The following is a 26,789-nucleotide window of genomic DNA, read 5'->3' on the forward strand; positions in this document are numbered from 1 at the left end:
TCCTAAAAGCAGGGACTTCTTAATATGGGGTCCAATGACTCTGGCAAATTATTTTGGAAATTCTCAATGCTGGTAAATCTTTAGTTTTAGAGAGTGGATTTTGACATTTGAAAATGGTGGGATGAGGGGCGCCTGGGTGGCTCAGTTGGTTAAGCGACTGCCTTCAGCTCAGGTCATGATCCTGGAGTCCCTGGATCGAGTCCCGCTTCGGGCTCCCTGCTCAGCGGGGAGTCTGCTTCTCCCTCTGACCCTCCTCCCTCTCATGTTCTCTGTCTCTCATTCTCTCTCTCTCAAATAAATAAAATCTTAAAAAAAAAAAGAAAAGAAAATGGTGGGATGAAATTAAGAGCCAAATCTGTTAAAAAAGTGTATGAAGAAGTTAGATTATTTTAAATGAGAAATTAATGTATTAACTTTAATGAACTATAAACTCCATTTAGTTATGGTGTATTCCACTTTTTATATTTAAATGGAATCAATTTACTAATATTTGATTAAATTTTTTCCTATCTAAATTAATGAGAGAGATCTATCTGTAGTTTTCTTTTAGTGCCTGTGGTTTTGATACCAGGGTGACTTTGTCTTTATTTGGCAGCCTCCTCCTCATTTTTCTGAAAAACTTTATATAAAATTAGTATTATGTCTTCCTTAAGTGTTTGATAGAATTCACCATCTGGGATGGGTATTTTCTTTGTGGGAAGGTTTTTTTTATTTTTATTTTTAAAAATATTTTATTTATTTATTTGACAGAGAGAGACACAGCGAGAGAGGGAACACAAGCAGGGGGAGTGGGAGAGGGAGAAGCAGGCTTCCCGCCGAGCAGGGAGCCCAATGCGGGGCTTGATCCCAGGACCCTGGGATCATGACCTGAGCCGAAGGCAGACGCTTAATGACTGAGCCACCTAGGTATCCCTGCTGGAAGGTTTTTAAATTACTATTTCAATTTCTTTCATAGATGAAGGGTTGTTCTGGTTTTCTGTTACTTCTTGAGTCAGTTTCTATAATCTGTGTTTTTCAAAGAATTTGTCCATTTCCTATCAGTTGTTGAATTTACTGGCAAAAAGTTAATACTCCCTTATTATGCTTTTTAATCTGATGGATTTGTAGTGATGTCCTCTTATTTCTGATATTGGTAATTTATGTCTTCCCTCCTTTTTTTCTTGATCAGTGTAACTAGAGGTTCATCAACTTTTTTTCAAAGAACCATTGGGTTTTTTGCTCTAACCTTTATTCTCTTCTTTCTTTTATTTACTTTGGGTTTAATTTGCTCTTTTTTTCCTAGTTTACAAAAGTAATCACTAGAACAAACCACAAATGTTCCTATATACCAAAATAAATAAAATAAAAATAAGGAGCAAAGAACATATCATATAGAAGAATAAATACAGTAAATATAACTAAATTAGATACTTTTCATAAAAAATATGAGAGTTTAGTGCAAACATATCAGTCATGACAATAGATACAAATGGGCTTTAACTGCCTATTTAAAGAAAAAGATTTTCAAACTGGCTCACAAAGTAAAACTTAATTCTATGCAAATTCAAGAAAAATACCTAAAACATCATGATGCAAAAAGGCTACAAGTAAAGGGCAAATGCGCAAAGATACATGAGGCAGGTGGAAACAAAAGAAAATAAGAATTAAAAGCCAGGTATCAAAGTAGAATTAAGACAACAAATGAAGTAAATCTGACAAAGGAGGATACTTTATAAAGCTAAAAGTCACAATCTGTAATTAAGATACAGAATTATGATTATATATGCATTAAACAACACAGTGACCACCTATATAAACTACAGATGATGCAAGGAGAAATAGAAACACACTAATAATAAGAGACTTTAACACACAGGTCTATGGACAAAATAATATAAAAGAGCTAAGTAATATAATCAGTAAGATAGACTTTATGCATATATATCAAATACTATACTATGAGAATAGAGACAAGAAAATATACTTCCTTTCCATGCACATATAGTCAGAAAAATTGACCATAAATTATGTGACTAAAAAAGTCAGTAAATTTCATGAAACAGAAATACTACAAACACTGCAATGCACTAAAACTAGAAATTAAAAATGAAATTAAATACAAAAGCTCCTTCCACCTAAAAATTTAAAATTTTGCTATTAATAGAAATATAAACAGAATTACGGTAAAACAACAATTAAGCAATAAAGATAAGAATCTATTAAATATATATATATATTTTTAAAGATTTTATTTATTTATTCGAGACAGAGAATGAGAGAGAGAGAGCACATGAGAGGGAGGAGGGTCAGAGGGAGAAGCAGACTCCGTGCCGAGCAGGGAGCCCGATGTGGGACTTGATCCAGGGACTCCAGGATCATGACCTGAGCCGAAGGCAGTCACTTAACCAACTGAGCCACCCAGGCGCCCTATTAAATATATTTAAAACAGTGATCAAAGGAAAACTATGGCCTTAAACATTTATAGTAGTTAATGTAAAAGAATGAAAACAAATCAAATTCTCAACTCAAACAACTAGAAAACGGAACACAGCAAGTCAAAAGACAACATAAGGAAGGAAATAATAAAAGTAAAACCAGAATGTAGTGAAACGGGAAAAAACTGTAGATCTAATTAATAAGTCAAAATACTGATTCTTTGGAAAAACATAAACAAAACAGACCACTAGCTACCTTTTTCAAGGAAAAAAACATTGAAAGCACACATATACAAAATGCAAAATATCAAGGGGTAAGGGATGCCTTGGTGGCTCAGTTGGTTGAGCATCTGGTTTCAGCTCAGGTCATGATCTCAGGGTTGTGAGATTGAGCATGGAGTCAGGCTCTGCGCTGGTAACAGGGCCTGCTTAAGATTCTTTCTCTCCTTCTCCCTCTGCCCAGCCCATGCACCCCTCCTCCGCCCCCCACTCACATGTGCTGTCTCCAAAAAAAAAAAAAGTCAAGGGGCAAATAACTATTGATGCAGAGATTTAAAAATTAAAAGAAATTACTTTGTACACCTCTATACAAATAAATTTGAAAACGTAGATAAAATTGATAATTTTCTAGGGAAATATAGTCTACCAAAATTGATCCGAGTAGAAAGGGGAAATTTCATAGAATAGAGAAAATTATCAATAAACTACTTCATAAAAAAGCACCAAGCCTAGACAGTTTCACAGAGAAATTCTACCAAACTTTCAGAAAGGACATAGTCTCAATGTTGTATAAATTATTTCAAAGCACAGAACATGCAGGAAAACTTCTAACTCATGTTCATGAAGTAGTATATATCTATATTTATATCTATATCTAACCTGATAAAGACAGCACAAGAAAATTAAAGACTAGCATCACTTCTGAATATCAATATAGAAACACTATATAAAATATTAGTGAATAGATTCAAACATCACATTAACAGTACACCATGAGCAAAATGTGTGTACGTAGAATGCAAAGATGCTTTAATTTTAGGACCTCATTCATGTAATTCATAATAATGGGTTTAAGGAGAAAATTCATATGATTACCTCCATAAATACTGAGAAAACCCTTGACAAAATTCAATACCATTCCTAATAAAAAGCATCCAAGAAAATAGGAATTGTTGTACATGGATACTTCCTTAATATGATAAAATCTTCATACTTCAATCCTAAAAACAGCATATTAGTTAATGGGAAAACACCAAAGTCATTCCTACTAATGCCAGAAACAAAGTAAGTATGTCCAATATTTCCATTATTATTTAACATTTCACTAGAAGTATTAACCCAAACAACTAGAGAAAAACAACAACAACAAAGGCATTAACAATTGAAGAAGAAATAAAACTACTGATATGCAGATGACATGATAGGATGTTCAGAAAACTCTAAAGAATCAATGGCAAAAGTAACTCAAAGAATAAAAAAATTCAATAGGGTAGCTTTCATATACATTAATGGCAATTGGTTAGAAGCTACAGTGAAGGGGAAAAAATTACAAAAGAAACAAAAAATAACACTTAGGAATAACTTAAGAAGAAATGTACAAAACTTAAATGAAGAAAAGTATAAAACATTCCTGAGAGATAAAAAAAACAGAACTGAAGAAACAGAAAGACAGATTTCATTTTTTAATAGAACACATCATAAAAATGACTGTTCTTAACTTATAAATAAATTTGATCCCAATAAATATCCCAAGGTTTTTTCTTAGAGCTAGATATGGTGATATTAAGTTCATTTGGAAAAACAAACATGCAAGAAATTTAGGAAAACACTGAAAAAGAGAGTTATACAGGAGGAGTATTAATAACCCTACTATGTATTAAAATATACTACAAAGCCTCAATAATTGAAACATTGTAGAAAACAGTGTGGTAGTGTTGTTATGGCCTACACTAGAAGATCTAGAACCCAGCATGCACAGAAATTCAGTATATAATAAAGATGTTATCTCAAATCACTGGGGGCAAAAAGAGACTTTTAAATAAATGATACTGGGACCAGCTGGATATTTACAAAAAGATAATAGTAAGCATTTCACACCCTACACAAGATAAACTCAGAGAGACCATATACATACTATAAAAAATACGGGTAAATTCCTTTGTAACCTGAGGAAAGGGGAAGCCTTCAAACTCTGCCTCAAAACCCAGATGCAATAAAGTAAAAGATTTATACATTTGACAATATTAAAAAAAAAAACCACAACCTTTTGCATGACCAAAAATACCATAAGCAGAGTTGAAAGGCAAATGCAAACTGGGAAAAAGAGTTTGTAACATGTAGCACAGATAGAAGGCTATCACTGTTAATAAAGAGAGAACTTTAAAATGAGGAGAAAAAATATAAAAACTATTGAATAGAAAAATGGGCAAAAGATGATAATAAACAATATTAAAATTATATTAAAAAGGCCCCCTAAACATATGAAAGATATTCAACTTATGTTAAGAGAAATGCAAATTAAAACCACACCGAGATTCCACTTCTCATCTATTAGACTGGCAAAATTCAAAAGGTTGACAATATACTCTGTTAGTGAGGCGATGAGGAAATAGTCACCCTCATATGTTAGGATCAGAATGGTTTCATCCCCATAGAGGGGAATTTGGTGATATTTAACAAAATTACATATGCAGTTAACCTTTGGCCCTGCAGTCCCATTTCTAGGAATTTATCCTGAAAATAAACCTCCAACAACACTGAAATATTCATACACAAGGCTATTCACTGCAGCATTATTTGTAATGGCAAAACATTGAACACTATCTAAATGCTCAAACATACGAAACTGATTGAACAAACTGTGGTACACACTAGAAGAATGCAGCTGTGGAGAGAGAACAAGGAAGATCTCTATGAACTGATATGGAATGAATTTTGGAATAAATTAAGTAGAAGGCAAAGTGCAACAGAGAATATACACAATGCTACCTTTTGTGTAGGACAGAAATGGAAATAAAAAAACATGCATATGTCTGCTTAATTTTGCAAAAGTAAGCATAGGAAGGATAAATCAGACTATAAAGCACCAAAATAATAAATGGTAACAAAGGACTATAATCCATCAACTAGAATAAAAGTCTATGAATCCATAATGCCAACCAATCACTCAGAACAAGGAATATTCTTCCTTATAGCAGAACGTTGATAGAAAAGGGGGAATTTTTTTTTTTAATCACCATTTTACAACCATCATAGTAATAACTAATTTGGGTAGAAATTATCAATGGATGTGAGTGAAAGTGAGTACAAGTTTGATAAGGAATAGGATATTTACATGGATTTGAAGTATCTGTCAAAGTTCTTACTAGTTACAAAAAGAAAAATAATAACTTAATAGGAAACTTTGGGGACTCCACTTAACCAAATGATCAAAGTTAACATAATCAGTAATGGGACAAATAGATACTATGTACTTCTGTGATGTACTGAGGACAAAATATCACTTACTAGTACTCCTGTCAAAAATGAAGGGGGGGAATTCGGAGGAGGAGACGAACCATGAGACACTATGGACTCTGAGAAACAAACTGAGGGTTCTAGAGGGGAGGGGGGTGGGGGGAGGAGCCAGCCTGGTGATGGGTATTAAAGAGGGCATGTACTGAATGGAACACTGGGTGTTATATGCAAACAATGAATAGTGGAACACTACATCAAAATACTAATAATGTAGGGGCACCTGGGTGGTTCAGTCAGTTAAGCATCTGCCTTCAGCTCAGGTCATGATCCCAGGGTTCTGGGATCGAGCCCCGCATTGGGCTCCCTGCTCAGTGGGAAGCCTGCTTCTTCCTCTCCCACTCCCCGTTTGTGTTCCCTCTCTCGCTGTGTCTCTCTCTGTCAAGTAAATAAATAAAATCTTAAAAAAAAAACACAACTAATAATGTAATGTATGATTTATATAACATAATAAAATAAAAAAAAAAGGAAAAAATGTATATTGAATCTACCCATGAGGAAACATCAGACAAGTGGCCTATGCTTTTAAATGTGGAGGGAACTACTACAGATTATCTAGAACTCAACAAACATGACAAATAAATGCAGTGCAATCATCTGCTCTGGAATATGGACTGGGAAAAAACTGTTAAAAAGAACAAGTCGTTAAGCGTCTGCCTTCGGCTCAGGTCATGGTCCCAGGGTCCTGGGATCGAGCCCTGAGTTGGGCTCCCTGCTCGGCGGGAAGTCTGCTTCTCCCTCTCCCACTCCCTCTGCTTGTATCCCCTCTCTGGTTGTCTCTCTCTCTGTCAAATAAAATCTTAAAAAAAAACAATACTGCAACAGTTGGTGAAACTGGAATGGGGACTATGGATTAAATAATGTTTTTATCAATGTTAAATTTCCTGCATTTGATAAATGAACTGCTGTAAGAGAATTCTATGTAAAAAAAATATCCTTGTTCTTAGACAATACACACTGAAATGTTCAAGAGTACAGGAATATGATGTATGCAATATACTCAAATTGTTCAGAGAAAAAGATTTGATACAACAAGGAGGGAATGGTAAAGTGAATGTGGCAAAATGTTAACAACTGGTAATCTGGGTAAGGGATATATGAAAGTTTTTTCTTTTTCTTATAATTTCTTGTAAATTTGAATTTTTTTCAAATAAAATTAAAAAGTTGTTTTTCCAACCTGATAGGTTAACAATCATGTCTTGTTCTGATGTACGTTTAATTATGTGTAAGGGGGACTAAGCTTTTGTATGTTTATTTACATTTGAAAATCTCTTTTTACACCTTACTTATTCATACCTTTACCTATTTTTCTATTGTGTTTTTCAAGGTTTTTTTTCTCACTGAATTTGTATGAGTTTTATGGGAATTATTGTTTTTTTCTGTCATGTATGCTCCACATATGAGTTTGGCATTGATTTTTGATTTAGTTTATAGTGCTATTGTTGTTATTGTTGTTATAAAGAACAAAAATTCTTAATTTTTAGACAATCAAATTTATCTTTCTTTATGGCTTCTCAGTTGTATCCTGCTTGGAAAGGTCATTTTTACTACCAGCCAACTAATGGTATTTTCTAGAACTTTTAGAATTTTGTTTTTTAGGTTTAAAATATTCATCCACTGGGAATTCCATCTTTATTTTTTCCCCCAAATCACCATTTTCCTAATGACATTTATTGAACAATTCCACTTTCCTCCACGGACTTGAAATGTCAACTTCTGGACTCTTTTCAGCTCCACTGATCCATACCTTCTCTAGTACCAAAATGTTTGTAATGTTTTACTATTTCTTAAGGCCAATGGCCCTAATCTTAATTTCTGGAAACTTCCTGGCTATGCCAGTATACATACACACACACACATATATAATTTCCTTATTCTTAAAAAAAAAATCCCTTCCATTGCATTTCATGATCTCATACTCCTGGTTTTCCTCTTCTCTCTTCTCTAGTTATTCCCTTTTTCCTCTGCCAGTTGCTCTTTCACTAACCATCCTTCAATGCTGGAAAAATTTTAAGGCTTTCTCTTCTCTCTCCCTTCTTGGTGAGCTCATTGGCATTGATTTTTTGACCTTGTTTTTGGTGCTTTTTTGTTATAAAAAAGTTTAAAATTTTTATGCAATCAAATTTATCAACCTTTTATAAAGGTTTCTGGGTTAAATCCTGCCTTAAAAGGATTAAGCCATCATAGTTTATTACTATGAGTTGATGACTCCTAAATTTTAATCTCAGTCTAACCTCTAAGATAAAAGACTCATAACAGTGGCCTGGCTCAGTATCTCTATTTAGAGATCTTATAGGTGTTTCAAATTAATATATCTAAAACAAAACCCATGATCTCATCTCCTCAAACTGCTCCTTTCTCCAGTAAATTTGTAGCACAAATTCCCAGAAATGGGACTGCTGAGTCAAAGAGTGTGAAAAAAAGTGTACACATTTCCTTTCAAGGAGGTTGTATCAATTTATATTCACACTAGCAATGTAGCTCCATTACCTTGTCTCCGTGGCCTTGTCAACAGGGTGTGGAATCAAACTTCTAGATATTTGGAATCTGATAGATTATAATTTTGTAATCTGAGAAATGAAAAATAGTACTTTGGTATAATTTATGTTTCAGTCATTTTGAACAACCTGCAGCAGATTTTCATATGTTTAAGGGCAATCTGAATTTGTTTACTGCCCATTTTTTGGTTACATCATTAGTCTAGGTTGTTGACCAATAAAATCTCTTGCTGTATTAAAGAGATTGTCTGTGATAGTTGCAAATATTTTGCTCCATTTTATCTTTTTTTTTTTTTAAGATTTTATTTTTAAGTAATCTGTACACCCAACGCGGGGCTAGAATTCACAACCCTGAGATCAAGAGCTGCATGCTCTATTAACTGAGCCATCCAGGTGTCACCCACTCCCTCACTTTGTCTTTGACTTTTATCTTGTTATGTTTTTTTGTTTTACCCTGAAAAAATTTTTTATTTTTATGTAGTCAAGTCTATCAGTATTTTCTTCTATGCCTTCTGTGTTAGTCAATTAGAAAGGCCTTTCTCAATTCAGGATTAAAAAGAAATTGCTCCATGTCATCTTCTAATATTTTCATGGTTTCATTTTGTATTTTTAAATCTTTGATCCATTGGAAGTTATCCTGCTGGGGAGAAGAGTGATAGTAAAGTGCAAAAGGGACCATGTCTTTGCTTAAAGCCCTTTAATGGTTTTCTATTGCTCTTAAGATTAAATTTCAAATTCTTAACATGGTCTATTAACTCCAGTGTGATGGGGCTCCCTTCTTTCTGTAAAATCATTATGTAACATCCTCCCTTTTGCTCTCTGGGTCTCACTGGGTTTCTTTCAGTTTCTCAACCTATGTCTCAGAATTTTTTTTTTTTTTTTTTAAGATTTTATTTATTTGACAGAGAGAGACACAGCGAGAGAGGGAACACAAGCAGGGGGAGTGGGAGAGGGATAAGCAGGCCTCCCGCAGAGCAGGGAGCCCGATGCGGAACTCGATCCCAGGACCCTGGGATCATGACCTGAGCTGAAGGCAGTCGCTTAACCAACTGAACCACCCAGGCACCCTATGTCTCAGAATTTTGCAATGAGCTGTTTCAGAACCAAAGTTAAATCTCTCTGTAATACGCTAAATCATCCGCTTCTTTGTAGCACCTATAAACTGTAATTAATTATTTGTGTAATTATGCATTCAATGGATATCCTCCCTGCTAGATTATAACCTCCATAAGAACAGACACTCTAGGCATCTTGTTCACTACTATATGTAGCCTTTTTTCCCCAAGTACAGTGGCTGAAACAGTAGCTTTTCATATATTTATTAAATAAATGAATAAATGAAAACAGATTTAATGAAACATTCTTTTCATATACATCTAACTTCATTTTTTCCCGATTGTTAGTTCTCCAAGTAACTGCTGATTTATTATTTATTCTGCTGAACAATCCATATAATCAGGAAGGTAATGTTTCATGCAAATGACTGATATGAGGTATCCTATCAGACACTGATCTCCTAATGAATTAATAAACTGTATTCTGACTTATAAACTAGTTTATTAGTATGGCTAGGGAGAATCAAATCCCTAAACTTTACCTTTGGTTGACAGAACATGAAATTGGTCTCTAAAATAAAAACCAGGCTTAGAATTTATAACAATTTATATCTTTGGTATTATGAGTTAGAATCAGCAGTAAATACCCAAACAGGTACATGTTGGTTAGCAGAACATGAACTCATAGTGCTCTCCTGACCAATACATTATGAACGCATCCAAACCACCAGTACAACTCACCTCTTGAAAGTTATGTTGAGTAAACTTGTCTGCTATCCTTAGCAACTCACGACATGAGTGTGTGTCAGCAAAAGCCCGAATGCCCAGGCAATTAGAGGGATCTAACTGTCTCTTTAAGAATTCACAGCAAGCTTCCTGTATCTCTGCCAGCTGAAGGAGGCAAGCAGCTGGCAGAAGGGTCTGAACATTGCCCTCTTCCACGGTTATTTGGGAGGTATATGCAAAGTCAATCAGTAGCTCCATAGCCCGCTCATCTATGTCTCGAATCACAACTTCTGTCTGACGGCTCTCTGCCAATTCTCCTGTAAACATAGCTCGGAAGTAGGGGCTACAGGCTGACAAAATGACTCGATGGGCATATATCTTCTTAGCGCCCACAACTAGCACCACATCGCAGAGCTCCCGGTGCTTTCTCAGAAGGTTAATCACTTCCAAGGTTTGTCGAGGGTGCTTGTCTGAGATATAGGGCATGCGGGCAGGTTGGGGAACCCCTTCTGGCAGTTTATTGGGGTCTCCAAGGGTGCAGCGGCTTGTTACATCCATTCCAGTCTCTCCTGGTCGAATGTTGGTACACCTACAGGAATGGGGGAAGGAGGGAAGAAAGATGATGGCAATATTATTAGAAACTCACTCTTGCCATAAAGTGTTCACAGTCAAGAGATAGGGAAACCTGCAGGTAATCAAAAGGGAGAACTAAGCTCCCAAAGAACTTCCTTTCTAAGAACACTAAAACTCATAAACTTCCTTAAAGTCTTCTGAAGAACAAACATTATTAATCCCAAATCAGGGCACTTTCATTATGCACTTCCATAAAATAAAGGACAATTCTTTTTTCATCTCATAAGTACTCAGACTAGACTGTCTCGGGCCACATCTTTTATAACTACCTGCAATACATTAATAAAAGTTTATGAAAAACACTTGTAAATTATTCTCTCTCTGAACAAAACAGATCTGTGGACTTTAAATCCTTAATCTGGTTTAACCAAAATATTGATATTTGTTATTTTTCTAAAACACAGAAATGTTTATTTCTCATTATCACAGATAATATTTTAGATTTCTCTCAGGTTCAGCACAAAGCTATAAAATATTATAGCCCATGCTGCATGAAAAGATCAGAAAAAGGAGGCCAAGGTCCTCCAAATTAACTTTATATATAGTACTATATTTCCTTTATTTTAAGATGCATAGTTTTCACAGTTTGTACAGTCTATCACAATGGTGCTAAGTAAAAAACAAACTAAACTAAAAAAACAAAAACCCAAAATACAAGCCCGGGTTACAAAAACTAGTGTGTTGCTGGGATGCTACAGATAATTGTGATGGCCAGACATAATTCAGGACATTCTTTGGTCTGTGAATGAGAGGAAAGCTTAGAATCAAACTTTGTGATATTGAAGAAAACTTAGGTATTGATTATATGGATAAATACATGTTAGACTATCAGCTAATAAAAGCTTTACATACCTTTAATGCAATATTTACACTTCTAAAAAGTTATTAAATGAGTCATGTGTCTTATAAGCAAGGAAATATAGTAAATAACTATGTAATCACATTAGTTTGTAAAAAAGGGAAAGAATCAAACCAAAGATTTTACAAGCCACTCACAGGGAGAAACGAGTTAAAATTCTCTTCTCTGCCTAAGTCTTAGTCCAGCCATAGATGTCTCAAAATATTTTACCATACCTTAAATTAAGATTTCTTTTATTTTTCTCCCCAAGTCTAACAGCTCTGACACTTGGGTACTATGGCTACTCTGTCATTAGTTAGCATAAAGTTTCAAAGCACACTGTGTAACAGATGGACCTGGGTTGAAATGCTAGTACAGATAATTACTGGACAAGTTACTTATCCTTCCTAATCCCCAGTTTCTTTAACTCTAAAATGGGTAAGTATCTACCCCATATGGTAAAGATTAAATGAGATAATGTACATAAAAGCTTCCAGCTCAGGGCTTGCTACATGTTAACAATTTTAAATTGTAGCTATCCTAGTAATAGAACTATCTACATTCCTTTTAGATAAGGTAGTTATGCTTATCCATATTAGAAATCAAATAAAAAAATCTAATCTGAGTTGATATGCTTCAATTAATATTTACATAAATTTTGAATTAATGATAATCCAGCAAGTCTGGATTGAAGTTTATCTTCACTTAGAAATCTTTTCTTCACAGTTTATGAATATTAAAGTGGTAAAGAAGATGGCAGGTAAAATATTTTTTTATTTAGTAGAACTCTTAAGAGCCTCGAGAAAGACTTTGTTAAACTAATTTGGGCTAGAGATATTAAATCTGATAATAAGCCTCATTCCTTTAAAAGTACTACATATGTCATGGACATGTGGGTGGCTCAGTCAGTTAAGCGTCTGACTCTTGATTTTGGCTCAGGTCGTGATCTCGGGGTTGTGAGATCGAAGCTCCACACTGAACTCTGTGCTGGGCATGGAGCCTGCTTAAGATTGTCTCTCCCCTTCTCCCGCTGCCCCTACCCCCCCAAAATAAAAGTACTACATATATCCAATTGTTCCTACCAAATCAGTCAGAATTGATGAAGGTTTACTATGATCACAAAAGAAATGTATAGCACGTATTGAATGGAGCACTGGGTGTTATATGCAAACAAGGAATCATGGAACACTACATCAAAAACTAATGATGTAATGTATGGTGACTAACATAACATAATAAAATTAAAAAAAATGTATAGGTACATAAATAGACATTCTCCACTTTACAAATACTTTTCTAAAAGTTTAATTTTATGCTGCCTGGAGGTTTGTATTTGTCTTTAGTAAGAGTGCTGTAAGTGTGGCTAGGTTTAGTTGTAAAATCAATTCGGTGTGTTAAAAGCAGCACTAAAAAAATGAAATAGAAGAAAAAATATTGGCATACATTCCTTTTAATTAAATATGTTTCAACTATGTGTTCTATACACATTTAAGTTCATATACATTTGCATAATTAGGTCCCTTTGCAGGCTGTATATCAAATAAGTTTAAAAGCCACTGACACAGAATTCTGACCTGAGTTTTGAAGTCCTAAGACAAAAGGGCCAAGAGGAACAAGGAGAAGGAAAAGAATATCTGTCATTTTGGTATTGATCTAGGATTTGCTGTTGCTATTGTTTTTGGTGGCTTTTGGGTAGGGTGATGGCTGGAGCTTGGGAAGCTACTTTTATGCAAAGACTCTGGAAGTCTGTAAGTTGGGCATTTCTTATATATTTAAGTACGTGTTACCCTAATGGTGCTACAGGACACACTCTTGAGAGGCTGTAATAATTATTTTCCTTTAAAAAAGGATCTGAAAAAAAAAGTGGCAGCTCTGTAAATTTCTCAAATTTGATACACATTGCATCACAGGATCAGGGTATATATGTATTAGTAAATTTTACATGTTAATGTTCTCCAGAAGTCTTTAAATATGAAAACCATCCTTCCTTGCTTGGCATAATCTGTTACCTAGCTTGAAGAATGGAGACTGAGATGTGAAACAGAATGGACCATCAGATCATTTAGCATAATATCCTCCTTTAACAGATGAAGAAACTGATTTGGTTAGGTGACTTGCTAAAATCATGAAGCTATCCTTTCAGTAGCAGAGCAGGTCTCCTGATGCTTTTGGATAAACCACAATTGTCTCCTGGGGCACTGCAAATATTTAGTAACTGGGATTGATGTGAATGCTGGGTTGGGGAGAGAAGGGAGTTGTAGAATTATTTAACAATTCAAAATAAAATTTTCAGTTTTTTTCCTTGTGGATATCCAAATTTCAGTACAATTCTTTTTTAAAAGCCTAGGAAGTTGCAATAAATGCAGATTATTTTGGTCCAGTCATCATAAAGAACTTCACCGGTGAACTGTCAGAAGAATCAACGAACTTGGTAAGAGGCCTACAAAATGAATGTTAAGCTTGAGGAAAATAGCAAACAAAATTGAACCTAAGTCTTTTCCAGCTAAACAATACTGGGATAGTCTAAGAATTTTTCAAAATTATCTTTAAACATTTAAACTTTAAACATAAGAAATTACATTACATTTCCAATAAAATATAGTCAAAGGCTTATTACCTTTTAAAAAGTTATTCCAGATAATATATGAGAAGCAAAGTTTACATGTTATGTTCATATTTCAGAAATTCAGGGGTTAACTTGCTAGATAAATGCCACAAATTTAAACTGACACATAAGTGTAATGAAGATATTTGGATTTTCATAATCATCACACTGTATCTACTGATACGCAGAGAAAAGAGATCTATGCCCCTCTAAAATGGTAATTATTCTTTTAACAAATATTTACTAATTGCATATAATTTACAAAGCATTTTGCTCAAACTGAGAAAAATTCAAAGGAATATAAAGAGGCAACCAGGGAACCTAACTATTGAGAAGGGGAGATACGGGAATAACTAGAGAGAGGGCAACCAGGATACAAACTATGGTCAGAAAGGCAAAAATCAATAAAGTATTTGTTTATACTGGAAAGATCCTAGATCTAACTGGCATAAGCTACAAGGTTACTTCACAGGTATGTATTTTTGTTGTGAAGTAGGAATATTAAATTGGGTTATTCTGGAACTTAGGTGAAATATCCTATACCCATGGTCCAGATCATTGTATTTCTGCTTCTGATTCTATATTCACTAAGCAGTCTTCTGATGAATAATTCTTCCATGTTATTTAAAAGGGGGTTAGGTAGCTCCAAAGTTCTGATCACTGGGTTTTAGGTCAGCCTCATGTGAGTCTCACAGACTTAATCATCTATGACTATATTGAGATAGTCTAATATCTGGCCTGCAAGGGACAGTATCAGTTTACTACCCCTAAAGCTGTGGCACCAACAAGAACTGCAGTATAATAAAACACCTGTGTTGAAAGAGTCCCCAGGGAAGGAGAGAAGAAAAGGACATTTTGGGAAAAGAAACTACATTTACATTACAAAGGCACAGCCTGAAAGCAAAGAAGACAGTTGTGCCTTTCTCCCAACCTGTTTTTCCAAAGTACTTATAAATTCAATCTTTCTAGGCTTGGCCTTAGCCCATAGGTGATTCTGTATTCTAGAATACAAAATGTTCATAATTCTGACATCTGGTAGAAACAGCACTGTTTATGCTTGACAATTTAAAGACTAAAAAAAACTGAGCAGTTAAAGAATAATTTTTACCACCCACATTAACAATCAAGGAAGCTTTTAACCACAGTGCTTAAAGATACCTTGTACATAGTAGATGCTGAAAGAATAAATCACATGGTTAATTAACAGTGGTACAATCAAGCTTCTTTAAAAAAGAACCACCATTAAAAACAAGATAAATTCAAAAATTCCTATTTTAATATTGACATTGCATGTTGAAATGAAAACATTTTGTTGTAACTATAATTATGTACATAAAGACAGTACTATTAAACTCAGATATAAACAATTTTTTATTTTGCCTATATACAATATGGAAGCTAATTTCTACGTATCTCCCTTTCATTTAAAAGTATACCATAGCAAAAAAAATTGTGCTATTATTACTGTATTAGTATAGATTCTGATTTTTAATAATGGCTAATTTGTAAACTCTTATCAAAGGTCTAGTTTGCAAACTTGCAAAAAAATCTCTTAAATGTGGTCATTCTCTAAAATTCGATCCTCTCTGCTCTCTACACACATTCTTAGGGGAGCTCATCTAATCTCATGGTTCCCATCACCCATATATGAATGGCTAAAAGAGCCTTATCTCCTGCCTGGATAAGGTCTCAATCTGGATCCATATGAATGTCTCTTATCACACAAGCTAAATAGATCTCAATGATGTATCTAAAATGGATCCCTTGATTCTCTACCTTCTCCAACATGCTGTCTTCTAGCTTTCCCCAGATTAATAAAAAGCAATTTCATTCTTCCAGTTGCTCAGGCCAAAAATCTTGGGAGCCCCTTCCCTTCCACACACCCTCAAACTTAATCCATCAGCAAATCCTGTCATTCTACCTCCAAATAATATCTAGATTCCAACTATTTCTCTGCATCTTCACCAGCCCCACCCTAATTCAGGCTATTTTCACTGTTTTATATTATAATAGTCTCATAAATGGTCTTCTTGCTTCTACCTTTGCCAATTTATATTCTCTTCTCTAAACAACCTAACTGATCCTTTAGAAAAGTCAGATTATGGGGAACCTGTGCGGCTCAGTTAGTTAAGCGTCAGACTCTTGGTTTCAGCTCAGGTCATGATCTCAGCGTCATGGGACCCTGCCCTGCATTGGGTTCCAATGTCATTGAAGAGTCTGCTTGACATTCTTTTCCCCTCCCTATTCCTCTCCCCTGCCCTTCCCCTCCCCTTGTGCACGCTCTAATAAATAAATAAAATCTTAAAAAAAAAAAAAGTCAGATTATGCCACTAGAGGAGTGCTCCAAATGCTTTAAACACTCATAGTAAAACACTCATATTAAAAAACAAAGCATATAAGGTTTACCAACATCTACATGACTCTTCCCCTGGCTAACTCTGCATTTTTTTTTTTTTAAGATTTTTTAATTTATTTGACAGAGAGAGAGCACAAGCAGAGGGAGAGAGAGGGAGAAGCAGGCTCCCTGCTGAGCAAGGAGCCCGATGTGGGACTCGATCCCAGGACCCTGGGATCATGACGGGGGCCGAAGGCAGCCGCTTAACCGATTGAGCCACCCAGGTGTCCCTAACTCTGAATTTATCTCCTACTGCTTCCCTCTTGCCCATTGTTCTCTAGTCACACAGACCTCCTTGCTATTTTCTGGGACATGCCAAGACTTCTCTCACTAAAGAGCCTTATTCCTTCCTCCTGAAAGGTTCTTCCCCCAAATAACTATGAAGAGCTCACTTCCTCATTTCTTTCAGATCTCTGCTCAAATGTCAACTTACCAGACCACTGTAGGGGCCAGTGGCAGGCCACCCCCAGGTGGGCCACTTTGGCATGAACATTATTTTGAGTTAAAAGCAATCCAAACCCAGCAGACTCAGAAAAAGCTCTTTACTTCCCCCTCAACTGCCTGCTTTACCAGGAAGAGAGCTATTAACACATTTCTCTTTACCTAAGAAACTTATCTACATAAATAGGGCACCTTTGTTTTCTAAACATCTTTCCCTTCTCCTAAAGGTCTTTCTCCCCTTTGTACCCTCAGACCCTACCCCTCCCCTGCTCATGTAAGTATTTCATTGCCTGACTATCTTTGGAATTTCCATGTCTGTATGGATTCCCCCTAAGAAGGCTATTAAATTTGACTTCATCCTGTTAATCTATCTCATTGTTAATTTGATTCTAAGTCCAGCTAGAAGGACCTTGAAGGGTAGAGGAAATTCCTCCTCCCCAACACGATGTTCTATGAAATAGCATCTCTTAAATTCCTACCACGCTATACCCTTTATTTGTTTCATTTTTCTTCATAAATATATTACCTACTGATATAGTGGCTTTTTCCCCCAAATAGAATATAAGATCTGTGAGAACAAGGCCCTTATGTTTTTCTTTGCTCACTGCTATAACCCAATACCTGGATCTAGTGTTCATTAAATTGTTGTTAAATGAATTCAGCTTTTATTCCTGCCCCAAAAAACTATACCTCCTGAAGTCTTGTCAAATTCTCTTGAAACCAGGTTTGTAGCCAGGCAAACTTGTAGCCAGGTTCAAACCTTACCTCCATCACTTATTAGGTATAATCTCAGGCAAATGACTTAACTTCTCTGATCCTCAAGTTCATTATTTGTAATGTAGGGATAATTAAACTTACCTTACAAGGAGTGACAGTGTTGGGATTTGTCTGAATGTAGGTCCTCTGATTTCAAAGTCAGTGCTTTATTATCCCAAACTGTCTTAGGCAACTGGATTGAGTATTTGAAATAGAAATGACTCTGGCAATCTGATTTATGTAGTTGTTATTCTTAGATGGGAGAAAAAAAGCAAGCATACTGCCCATGGCTGGACCATGTTGCCCTTTTAGGAGAATGAGAAGAAACGAGAAGAGGGATTACTGGTAGGCTGAGATTTGAAGGAGTACCTCATTTTAAATGTCCTGAGAAGCAGTATTTAATTCTAACAATTTAATTCCAAAAGCTATATTTAATTCTATACACTAAGTTATTTCTCCTATGGTTCTGCTATTTTGTTTTTGTAAATGTGTACTTTAAAAAATCTAAGTGCATATCCTCCATTAGTCTCATTACATCCACAGGATTCTAACTGCAGAAAAGTGGGTTTTTTTGTACATTTTTCTGGGCACCTTCTGAAGGGAAGTTATAATAAGGGTCCTAGAAATAGAGTGTGTTTACACCTTGTCACAGCTATATTCACAACTTCTTTGTTTGGAGTCTGCTGAAATAAATACTCTAAAGACCTGGTGGGGGGGATGGTAAATTGAGGTGTGAACTGCTCCCCAGGACAGAACCCTACAAAAGGTTTTAATTAAACCTTGAGGCAGCAAGCTTTATTGTCCAAGTAAATATTCATCTAGAAAAACTAGAAGATCTCTAATTATTTGCTTTTTCAATCTGTGGCTTTCTATTCCAGTATTGAACTAATGATACTACAAATACAGACAAAAAGAAACTGAACCCAAATAACATTTTTATTAACTTAATTTGCAAGAGTAATCTACATGTACTTTAAGGTTGAAGGAGGCAAGTGAAAGGATTACTCTGGACCCTACCCACAGTTAACAAACTAGGGAGACCAAACAGAGCTTTTGCCTTCCCTCACAAAATGACTCTGTCAATTCAGGGAAAGAAATCAGTCTTTCTAAAACCAAAGGGTGTAAGATCTGCTAATAATAACCTTAGCAGATTTTTTATTCTTTTAGCACTGACGAAAAGCATAACTTCAAGATAAATTCTATTAATATCATATTTTACCATCAACTCTCTCAAACTTCAACATAACCTTGATTTTGTTCCTCTACTAGCCATTTGCTTCAGAGGAAGATGACCATGTCCCTAGCTTTTAAGGACGAATCCTGAATTCTCTCAAATCAATTAGCTGATGGCATGCTCTTACCTCAGCTGGTCATCAAACTATAGGAACAGACTTATATTCCATGATTTAGGGAGTTTCTTCTGCCAGGCATTAACAAAGAAGAATGTAGCATTCTACATTGGTAGGTGGTAGTGGAATGGAAGATCAATTTTGGGTTAGGATGAAGCTGCTATTGCACAGCTACATTGGAGAGACAGAACTTGGATCCAAGATGCTATTATCAGGCCACTGTCTCAAACCAACCTTGGAACCCACTCTACCCATGGCCTTCTTGTTATGTAAACAAAAGGTTTCCATGTTGATTAAACCAGTTTGAGTCAAGACTTTCAGTCCAAAACATTCTGATACCAAAAACATGGTAGTTAAAATGAGAAAGTAAAATCAGCCACATATTCTAAATTTACTAACCAATTTGAATATAGAAATTTCCCCTTGCTTTGATTGGTCAAATACTCTTGTATCTAGAGGGTCTTCCTCCATTATTACCAGATTTTCTAAACATGGTATTGATAGATTTAAAATTATGGCTTGAATTTGTGGCTTTTCTTTCAAATGAAGTGAAAATGTGAGAAGACACTATTATTCGCTGATTGCCCAATTCCTATTAAGCTGTTATATTAACTTTTCAAATAATTGTGTTTCTCTGACACCAGATATACAGGGGTGTTTGATTAAAATGGAGGCTCCTGAGGTACTAGAGAATCAGAATCTCTGGTAGTATGACTCTAGAATCTGCATTTAGCAAGTAGGTAATTTTAACACACATTAAAGTTTGACTAATAACTGGCTAATAAAATTTGACTAAGTCAGTTTTACAAAAAGAATATATTGACTTAAGTTGAAGGGAAATAACAGAATGGAGAAAGCAATAATTCAAAATGCAGGTATAAAGGAAAAAGAAAGTAAAAGCATCATTATCAAACATATAAAATCAAATAAAACAAGAAGGATTCATATTTACCAAAACGTCAATAAATCTAAAAAATTCTGTAAGGCAGGCATCAGATATTATGGAATCAGTTTAAGAAACTATAATTACTACATTTGAATCTCTACATATGGTGAGAAGGAAAAAAATGCTATTAAAAAATTTCAATTATTGTTCTTTTACATTCTGGGAAAAAGAACAACATTTATTTCAGAGACAGATGGTGCTTTTGAGAAAACAAGTATTTAGGCCTTTTAATTATAAAAGGCAAGGTGAGGGTCCCCTGGAATGATAAAGACCATCAGAAGGATTTTTGCCTGTCCATTTTGGTTTGTTTTGTTTTGAGATTGAAATTGAAATTGAATTTGAGTATCATTAGGAGGGCTTGTACTCTTACTTCACCACAGTCCCCACCACTCTTTGTCTTGTGAAGCTGTGCCCCACATTTATATGAACTACCTAAAGATACAAGATTTTGTTTTTTAACCTCTTCTAGAGATACCAGGATTATAACAAAGAGACTAAACTGCTCAGTATAATAAAGTAACAGTAACTTAGAAGAAAGAAAGAAGGGAAGGAAAGAGGAACTGATAAAAATGGTGGCAGGTTGTGATCTAAGGAGGGACAGCCAGTAAGAAAATGATGAGTAGCCAAAAAACTTCATTATCCTAAACTTTCAGTAAAAACCTGAGGTAGTCAGTGGCAGTGGTCAATGAAGGTAAAGAAAGAGACAGTGAGTATGGAATATTTCTAGAATAAAGCTTACCTGTGAAGAGAAGAGACATCCAATACTATGTCAGTTTAAAGTTAAGGAAGACTGGAAAATGATATATACTGATGTGAAGAATGAGGAGGGAGAAATTAAAAAATATAAAAGGGAAAGAATAAATGATGGAGTGAGATCTTTGAAGAGTGGGAGTGTATGGAACCAAAATACAGAGGAATGACTCTTAGACAAAAGGTAGAAGGGCTTACATAAGAGATCAGAGGAAGGGAGTGGGGTGGGAAAATAAGGTGGAAACGATACATTTATTTTATGGGAAGGAGGCATCAGGAGCTTGGAGAAGTTCATACCTGATGGCCCCTATTTTTTTTCTGTGAAGTTGCTGCCAGTGAGAGGAGCAGTGACAGGATCACAAGAGAATGGGTGAAGATGTGACACAGCTGCTGTGGGGAATGAGTAAGCATTACCCAGGGACCTTCAGAATTACTGCTGGAGAACAATGTTGGCTCAAATAATATTACAGACTCTGATTACAGTAGCACAAATATCCCATGGCTGGTTTCATCCAGCAGTAAATCAACCTTTCAAATCAGGGAATATAAATGTTTACATTAATCAAGAGTTGGGAGATGCCATGAACAATCTAGGGAATTGAGTGATGGCTAGAAAATGGTTGAAGTAGTTGCAGAAGTGAACTGTGTGAAAACAGAAGGGCCAAAGGCATGTTGATGGAATGAACTGATGGAATGGGCGTTTCACAGGTTATGCTCAGGAAAAAAGTATGAGGATTTATGATTTCAGAGAGAAAGTTGTTCTCAGTGAGAGTAGGAATGAAACACTTAAGTGAAGGTCAAAGTCACAAGAATTTAGGAAGTCGAGGAAATGTAGGCTAGGTAAAAGGATGGGTAATTTTTTTTAAAGATTTTTATTTATTTATTTATTTATTTTAAAAGATTTTATTTATTTATTTGACAGATAGAGACACAGCGAGATAGGAAACACAAGCAGGGGGAGTGGGAGAGGGAGAAGCAGGCTTCCCGCTGAGCAGGGAGCCCAATGTGGGGCCCGATCCCAGGACCCTGAGATCATGACCTGAGCCGAAGGCAGACACTTAATGACTGAGCCACCCAGGCGCCCCAAAGATTTATTTATTCATTTGAGACACAGAGATACTGAGAGAGAGAGAGAGAGAGAGAGAGAGAGAGAGAGAGAGAGAGCATGAGCCGGGGGAGAGGCAGAGGGAGAAGGAGAAGCAGGCTCCCTGCTGAGCCAAGAGCCCAATATGGGGCTTGATCCCAGGACCCTGGGATCATGACCTGAGCCGAAGGCAGACGCTTAACCATCTGAGCCACCCAGATGCCCCAGGATGGGTATTTTCTATGAATACTGATATCTCTTAATAGTGACAATAACTGAATCATGTGCAGGTAGGAAGCATAAACCAAAGAACAAATCAGGTATCTTAAATATGCTTCATGTTTACCAAAGGAATGTTACAAATTTTGGTACCTCCCTAAGTAAATAACATTTCCACCCACCCAAATGTGTAAGTCACCTTCAAATTTCAGGGCTATCATGTCACACATTCCTTAGACCTTCTATTCCTAAGGTAATATTCTTAATTGAGGAGAGCCATCTTCTGGGAAACAGGCACATTTTTAGTGAGACTATAGATTGGAATAATCTCTCAGGAAGGAAATTTGTCAGTATCTACCAAAATTTAAAAACACACATACTTTTTGGGCAGTTCTACATCTAAGAATTTATTCTATACACACATATTTGGGCAAAAACCACTGACAAGGATAGTCACTGCAGAACTGGTTATAACAGCAAAATAACTTAAATGTCTCTGAAAAGGACTGGTTAACTATGGCACCTACAGACAATGAAATACTATGTAACTATTACAAAGAATATGGTGGGTCTATATGTATTTGTCACCATCTACAAAATAATGTGGGAAGTGAAAAAAGAAGAGAAAAATGTGCATGATATGCTGACATTAGTGTTTTCACAAAAGAGATATTCTATATATGATTGTATATGTATTATAATGTCTACAAAAAATGAGTAAGAAACTGTTTATAGTGGTGGCCTATAAAGAGGAGAACTAGGAGCTGGGATTGGCATTGGGAGACTTATTTTTCACTGAATATCTTACTGTATCTTTTAAATTTTGTATCTGTACACATAATGACTAGTTAAATGAATGCAATGAAGCTTTACTAATATCAACCAATGTCATAAAACTTTATTTTTAAGCATTAGAATACCTTTAACAATAGTTTTCAATCTTCCTCTCGTTCATATTTTTTGGCAGGGGGCACTCAGAGGAGAAGTCTGCAGATATTGTGTGGTTATTTGAATTACTATTCAGTAATCATTAGGTGCCAGGGATACAAACATATGGAAGACATATGAGACTTAAAGAGTTTATATCCTAGTAGGGAGAATGAACATGTATTCAAATAATCTTAGTATACAGTTACTTCTCATTCAAAGCTTCTCCAATAGCAGCTAAGTATAAAATTAACCAACATTACTTTACAGAGACTGCCTTCTGGGCTGCAGCAGCAAAAATAACAGCCCAATACGGAAAGGTGACTTAATGTAAGCAAAAGTAAAATTAAATCAGAGAGCAATGGTAGGCTGGGCTCTGGCCATGTGATGGTGATGAAGAAAGAGCTGTGTAGTTTAAAAGTTAATGCCACCAGAATTCCCCAACTTGATTTTTTTAAAAAATATTTTATTTATTTATTAAAGAGAGAGAGAGACAGAGAGAAACAGCTTGAGCACAAGCTGGGGGAGGGGTAGAGGGAGAGGAAGAAGCAGGCTCCCTGCCAAGCAGGGACCCTGATGTGGGGCTGGATCCCAGGACCCTGATATCATGACCCCAGCCCAAGGCAGATGCTTAACTGACTGAGCCACCCAGGCACCACCCCCCAACTTGATTTTTGAATAACTGGCAGTATTATATAATAAAACAAGAAAAAAGAGAGTAGGTATGAATGATTAAGTGAATATTTTATATAGAAATTACTGATAAACCAAAAACACTCCCACGCTGTGCCTTCCCTTTTTAAAAAATAATAAGCTCTTACTTTAGCAATTACATAAGATATGACATTTATGGCAGCTGAGGAAGAGAAGCAATCAGTGGTTTTTGCAACCATTATAAAGGATGAAGTGGTAAGGCATTTAATATATTTTTGTTAATTTCTTCATGTACTTCACAGTCAAATATTATTCCTACTTGGAGTTAGATACAAATAAGATAACGACATTTGTTACATCCACAACATCTTTTCATCTGGAGATCTCAAAGCACTTGCAAGCACCCATTAGTTCCCAATATCCTGGTCAGATACATTAGAAAAGTAAATTAGGACACAGAGAAGGCGAATAGCTCAAGGTCAATCAAAAAAATCAATAATAGATTTGGAAAAAGACAGATATTCCGGTTCTTGCTCCTGGTTCTAAGTCAAAAGTCATACCCCCATCATGAAATGTTTCTTCTCTTAAGAGGGTCTGCCAGAGCTGTTCCTCTTTGATGTTAAATAACAAATGATTACATACAGTTCAATAAATGTAAAATGAGTTTAAACAACAAAGAAAGAACTAGGCTGATTTTGTTTTGATAAGGACTCTAGATTTATCTGTTAGAAAAGATTAAGAAAAAACATTACTAAATTCTAGAATTGGGAGGGCTTATAATTGTCTATATTTTCTTACACTCTGTTCTATTTTTCTATGGGCTAAGTTATTATGTCCAATACCTTTTTAGTCCTTCAACAATCTTTCCTGCAATGCAGCTATTTTACTTCGCAGAACAAATGTATTACTGATCATCAATGAAATAACCAAAACCATAATTAGATATACAGGACAGTGTGTTACAAATAATTATTATTCTTCTACGGCAACAGAATCTTTTACATTCTATAGGTAATTAAGACTAATGAACCCATATAGTATCATATTATACTTAATGATTATTTATCACAAAAAAAACCATGCAAAAAGGAAAATTTAAATGTTAGTAACTACATAAAATTCAGAACACCCTTTAGAAATTTAAGTACTAAACTGGACCCTTATTTCAAAAGTGATTAATTCCTGATAATAGTTTTTATTTACTTTAGAACAAGAATCATTAGTTCAAAGCAGAATTTGGTAAAGTTTGAAAACCTTTAAAAAAATTAAATGAAGTCCTGAATTATTACGTGCTTAATTTCAATCAGTGAACCGAAGGTTTTCTTCCTAAAAGCCTACCTGCGCATTGGCTTTCCTTCCATGCACCATGAAAAGTACCCTTCACCACACTCTAAAGCCGAACCTAAGACAATAGAAAAGCAGTAACTTAATAAAAAACTATTTCCGATCTTTCCAGTAACAATCTCAATATAATCATTTCGTTCAATGATAAAGAATTTTATATTATATTATACCCAAGCGTTTATTCATAACATAAGCTTTATTTAGTGTCTTTAAGATGACTATCCTTACTCTGGATATGGACATGGAACGCTAAAACGATTATAAGTGAAGGTGATGGAAAGTGCGCTATACAGTCCTGATTGCTAGGTTAGTCCTGTGTGTCTCTTCAAGAAGTGCTTTAAGACGTTTAACTCTGATCTCACTATCAAGTATACCTACAGAACATTTACCAGATACCCACAGCAGTATTTTTTTTTTTTTAAAGACCCACAGCAGTATTGACATGATAGATCGGATAGGGAACACGCAGGTTTAACAACGGATCTGAAGCTCTAACTTGTCCCGAAGTAACAAGAGCAGGGGGTGGCATTTGCCCTTAAAAACAACTCCACTTCCGACTGCCGGGCAGCACGAACAGGGCAGATAAGCTCTGGTTCCAGACTAACATTCTCTTTACAAGCCCTTCCCTCAGTGCTCGAAACAATATCCACCACCCACTTGGAAGAACTCGCTAGGTCCCGAGGGTTAAATGGGACGCACAGTACCCATTTCCTTCCCCCCGAATTCCAGCCCTTGTCCGGGGAAGCTGTCCAGGGTGAGAACCCCAGCGCCTCCTCGGGCTCCGGGGTAGGGCTGTCAGCCAGCTCGGCACAGTCTAGTGCCCCGCGAGGCCCAGCCCCAGCGCCCCAAGAGCCCCTTCTCGCCACCGACTGACAGACGGCGGACGAAGTCCGGCCCCCTACCCCACCCGGCAGCTCAGCAACTTGGGACAAGATTTGCAAAGCAAGCCCTGGGCGCTGTCCACTGTCCCCTGCTCTAAGGCGGCCAACTTACCGGCTCTGTCACTTTCTTCTCTGCCGCCGCCCCCTCAGCCTCCTCCACCCGCCGCCCGCTCTCTGCCTGCTTCGCAGCCGCGGCTAGCGCAAGCAGGATGCAGATCCTCGAGCTATTTCCTCCCCACCCCTCTCTTCTCTTCAGCAGCGGAAGTGATCCTGTTCCTAAGTCGTTCCCTCTGGAACCCATGTAGCCCACCCAAAGGTTCCGGTGTGGCTCAGGAAGTAGCCGCGCCCTTTGCTGGGGATCCCTATAACCTCAGAGACTGCCTGTCTTCGAATCCGGTTGTTCCAATTCTGAGGGTGACCACTTTGCGAGTTCACAACTGATCTGGCAGTATTTGAATACTGAAGCCTCCTCCTTTCTTCTTTGTTTTCCCCAGCAGAAGGCAACAGAAAGATGGATGTAATCACAGAAAGCTAGGAATTTTGATGTATTTGTAGTCGGTGGGTCTCCTATTGCTCAATATAGGCACAATGTTGTCCGTAATTGTGGATTGCATGATTGGTCGACCTTATTAAGCCCCCCTTATGTACAAGCTGCCCACAATACACGGCCAAATCAGAAATAGACCTGATCTTCCAGATTTCCCACAGTTTAGCTTTCAAAATACCAGTGTTTTATCCCAACACTTTACCAAAGACAAATA

The 26,789-nt window shown here is 36.3% G+C and overlaps 1 protein-coding gene across 2 annotated transcripts in view; it reads right to left on the minus strand.

Moving 5' to 3' along the window:
- The window catches only part of KLHL20 (kelch like family member 20), a 65,053-nt gene extending 38,802 nt beyond the window's left edge, over positions 1-26,251 (minus strand). Inside the window, exons 1-4 of one of the 2 annotated variants that reach the window (XM_035010781.1) lie at positions 26,141-26,251; positions 25,142-25,205; positions 17,977-18,179; positions 10,222-10,795 (exon numbers count right to left, since the gene is read on the minus strand). In XM_035010781.1, the coding sequence (XP_034866672.1) occupies positions 10,222-10,764 (543 nt within the window). In that variant the 5' untranslated portion in view covers positions 10,765-10,795; positions 17,977-18,179; positions 25,142-25,205; positions 26,141-26,251. The remainder of the gene's footprint in view (positions 1-10,221; positions 10,796-17,976; positions 18,180-25,141; positions 25,206-26,140) is intronic. The other variant, XM_035010780.1, reaches the window with a different exon arrangement.
- Positions 26,252-26,789: the final 538 nt, after the last annotated feature.

The sequence above is a fragment of the Mirounga leonina genome, unplaced genomic scaffold (assembly GCF_011800145.1).
Source record: "Mirounga leonina isolate KUSES-001 unplaced genomic scaffold, KU_Mleo_1.0 Mir_154, whole genome shotgun sequence".
Classification (NCBI taxonomy): Eukaryota; Metazoa; Chordata; class Mammalia; order Carnivora; family Phocidae; genus Mirounga; species Mirounga leonina.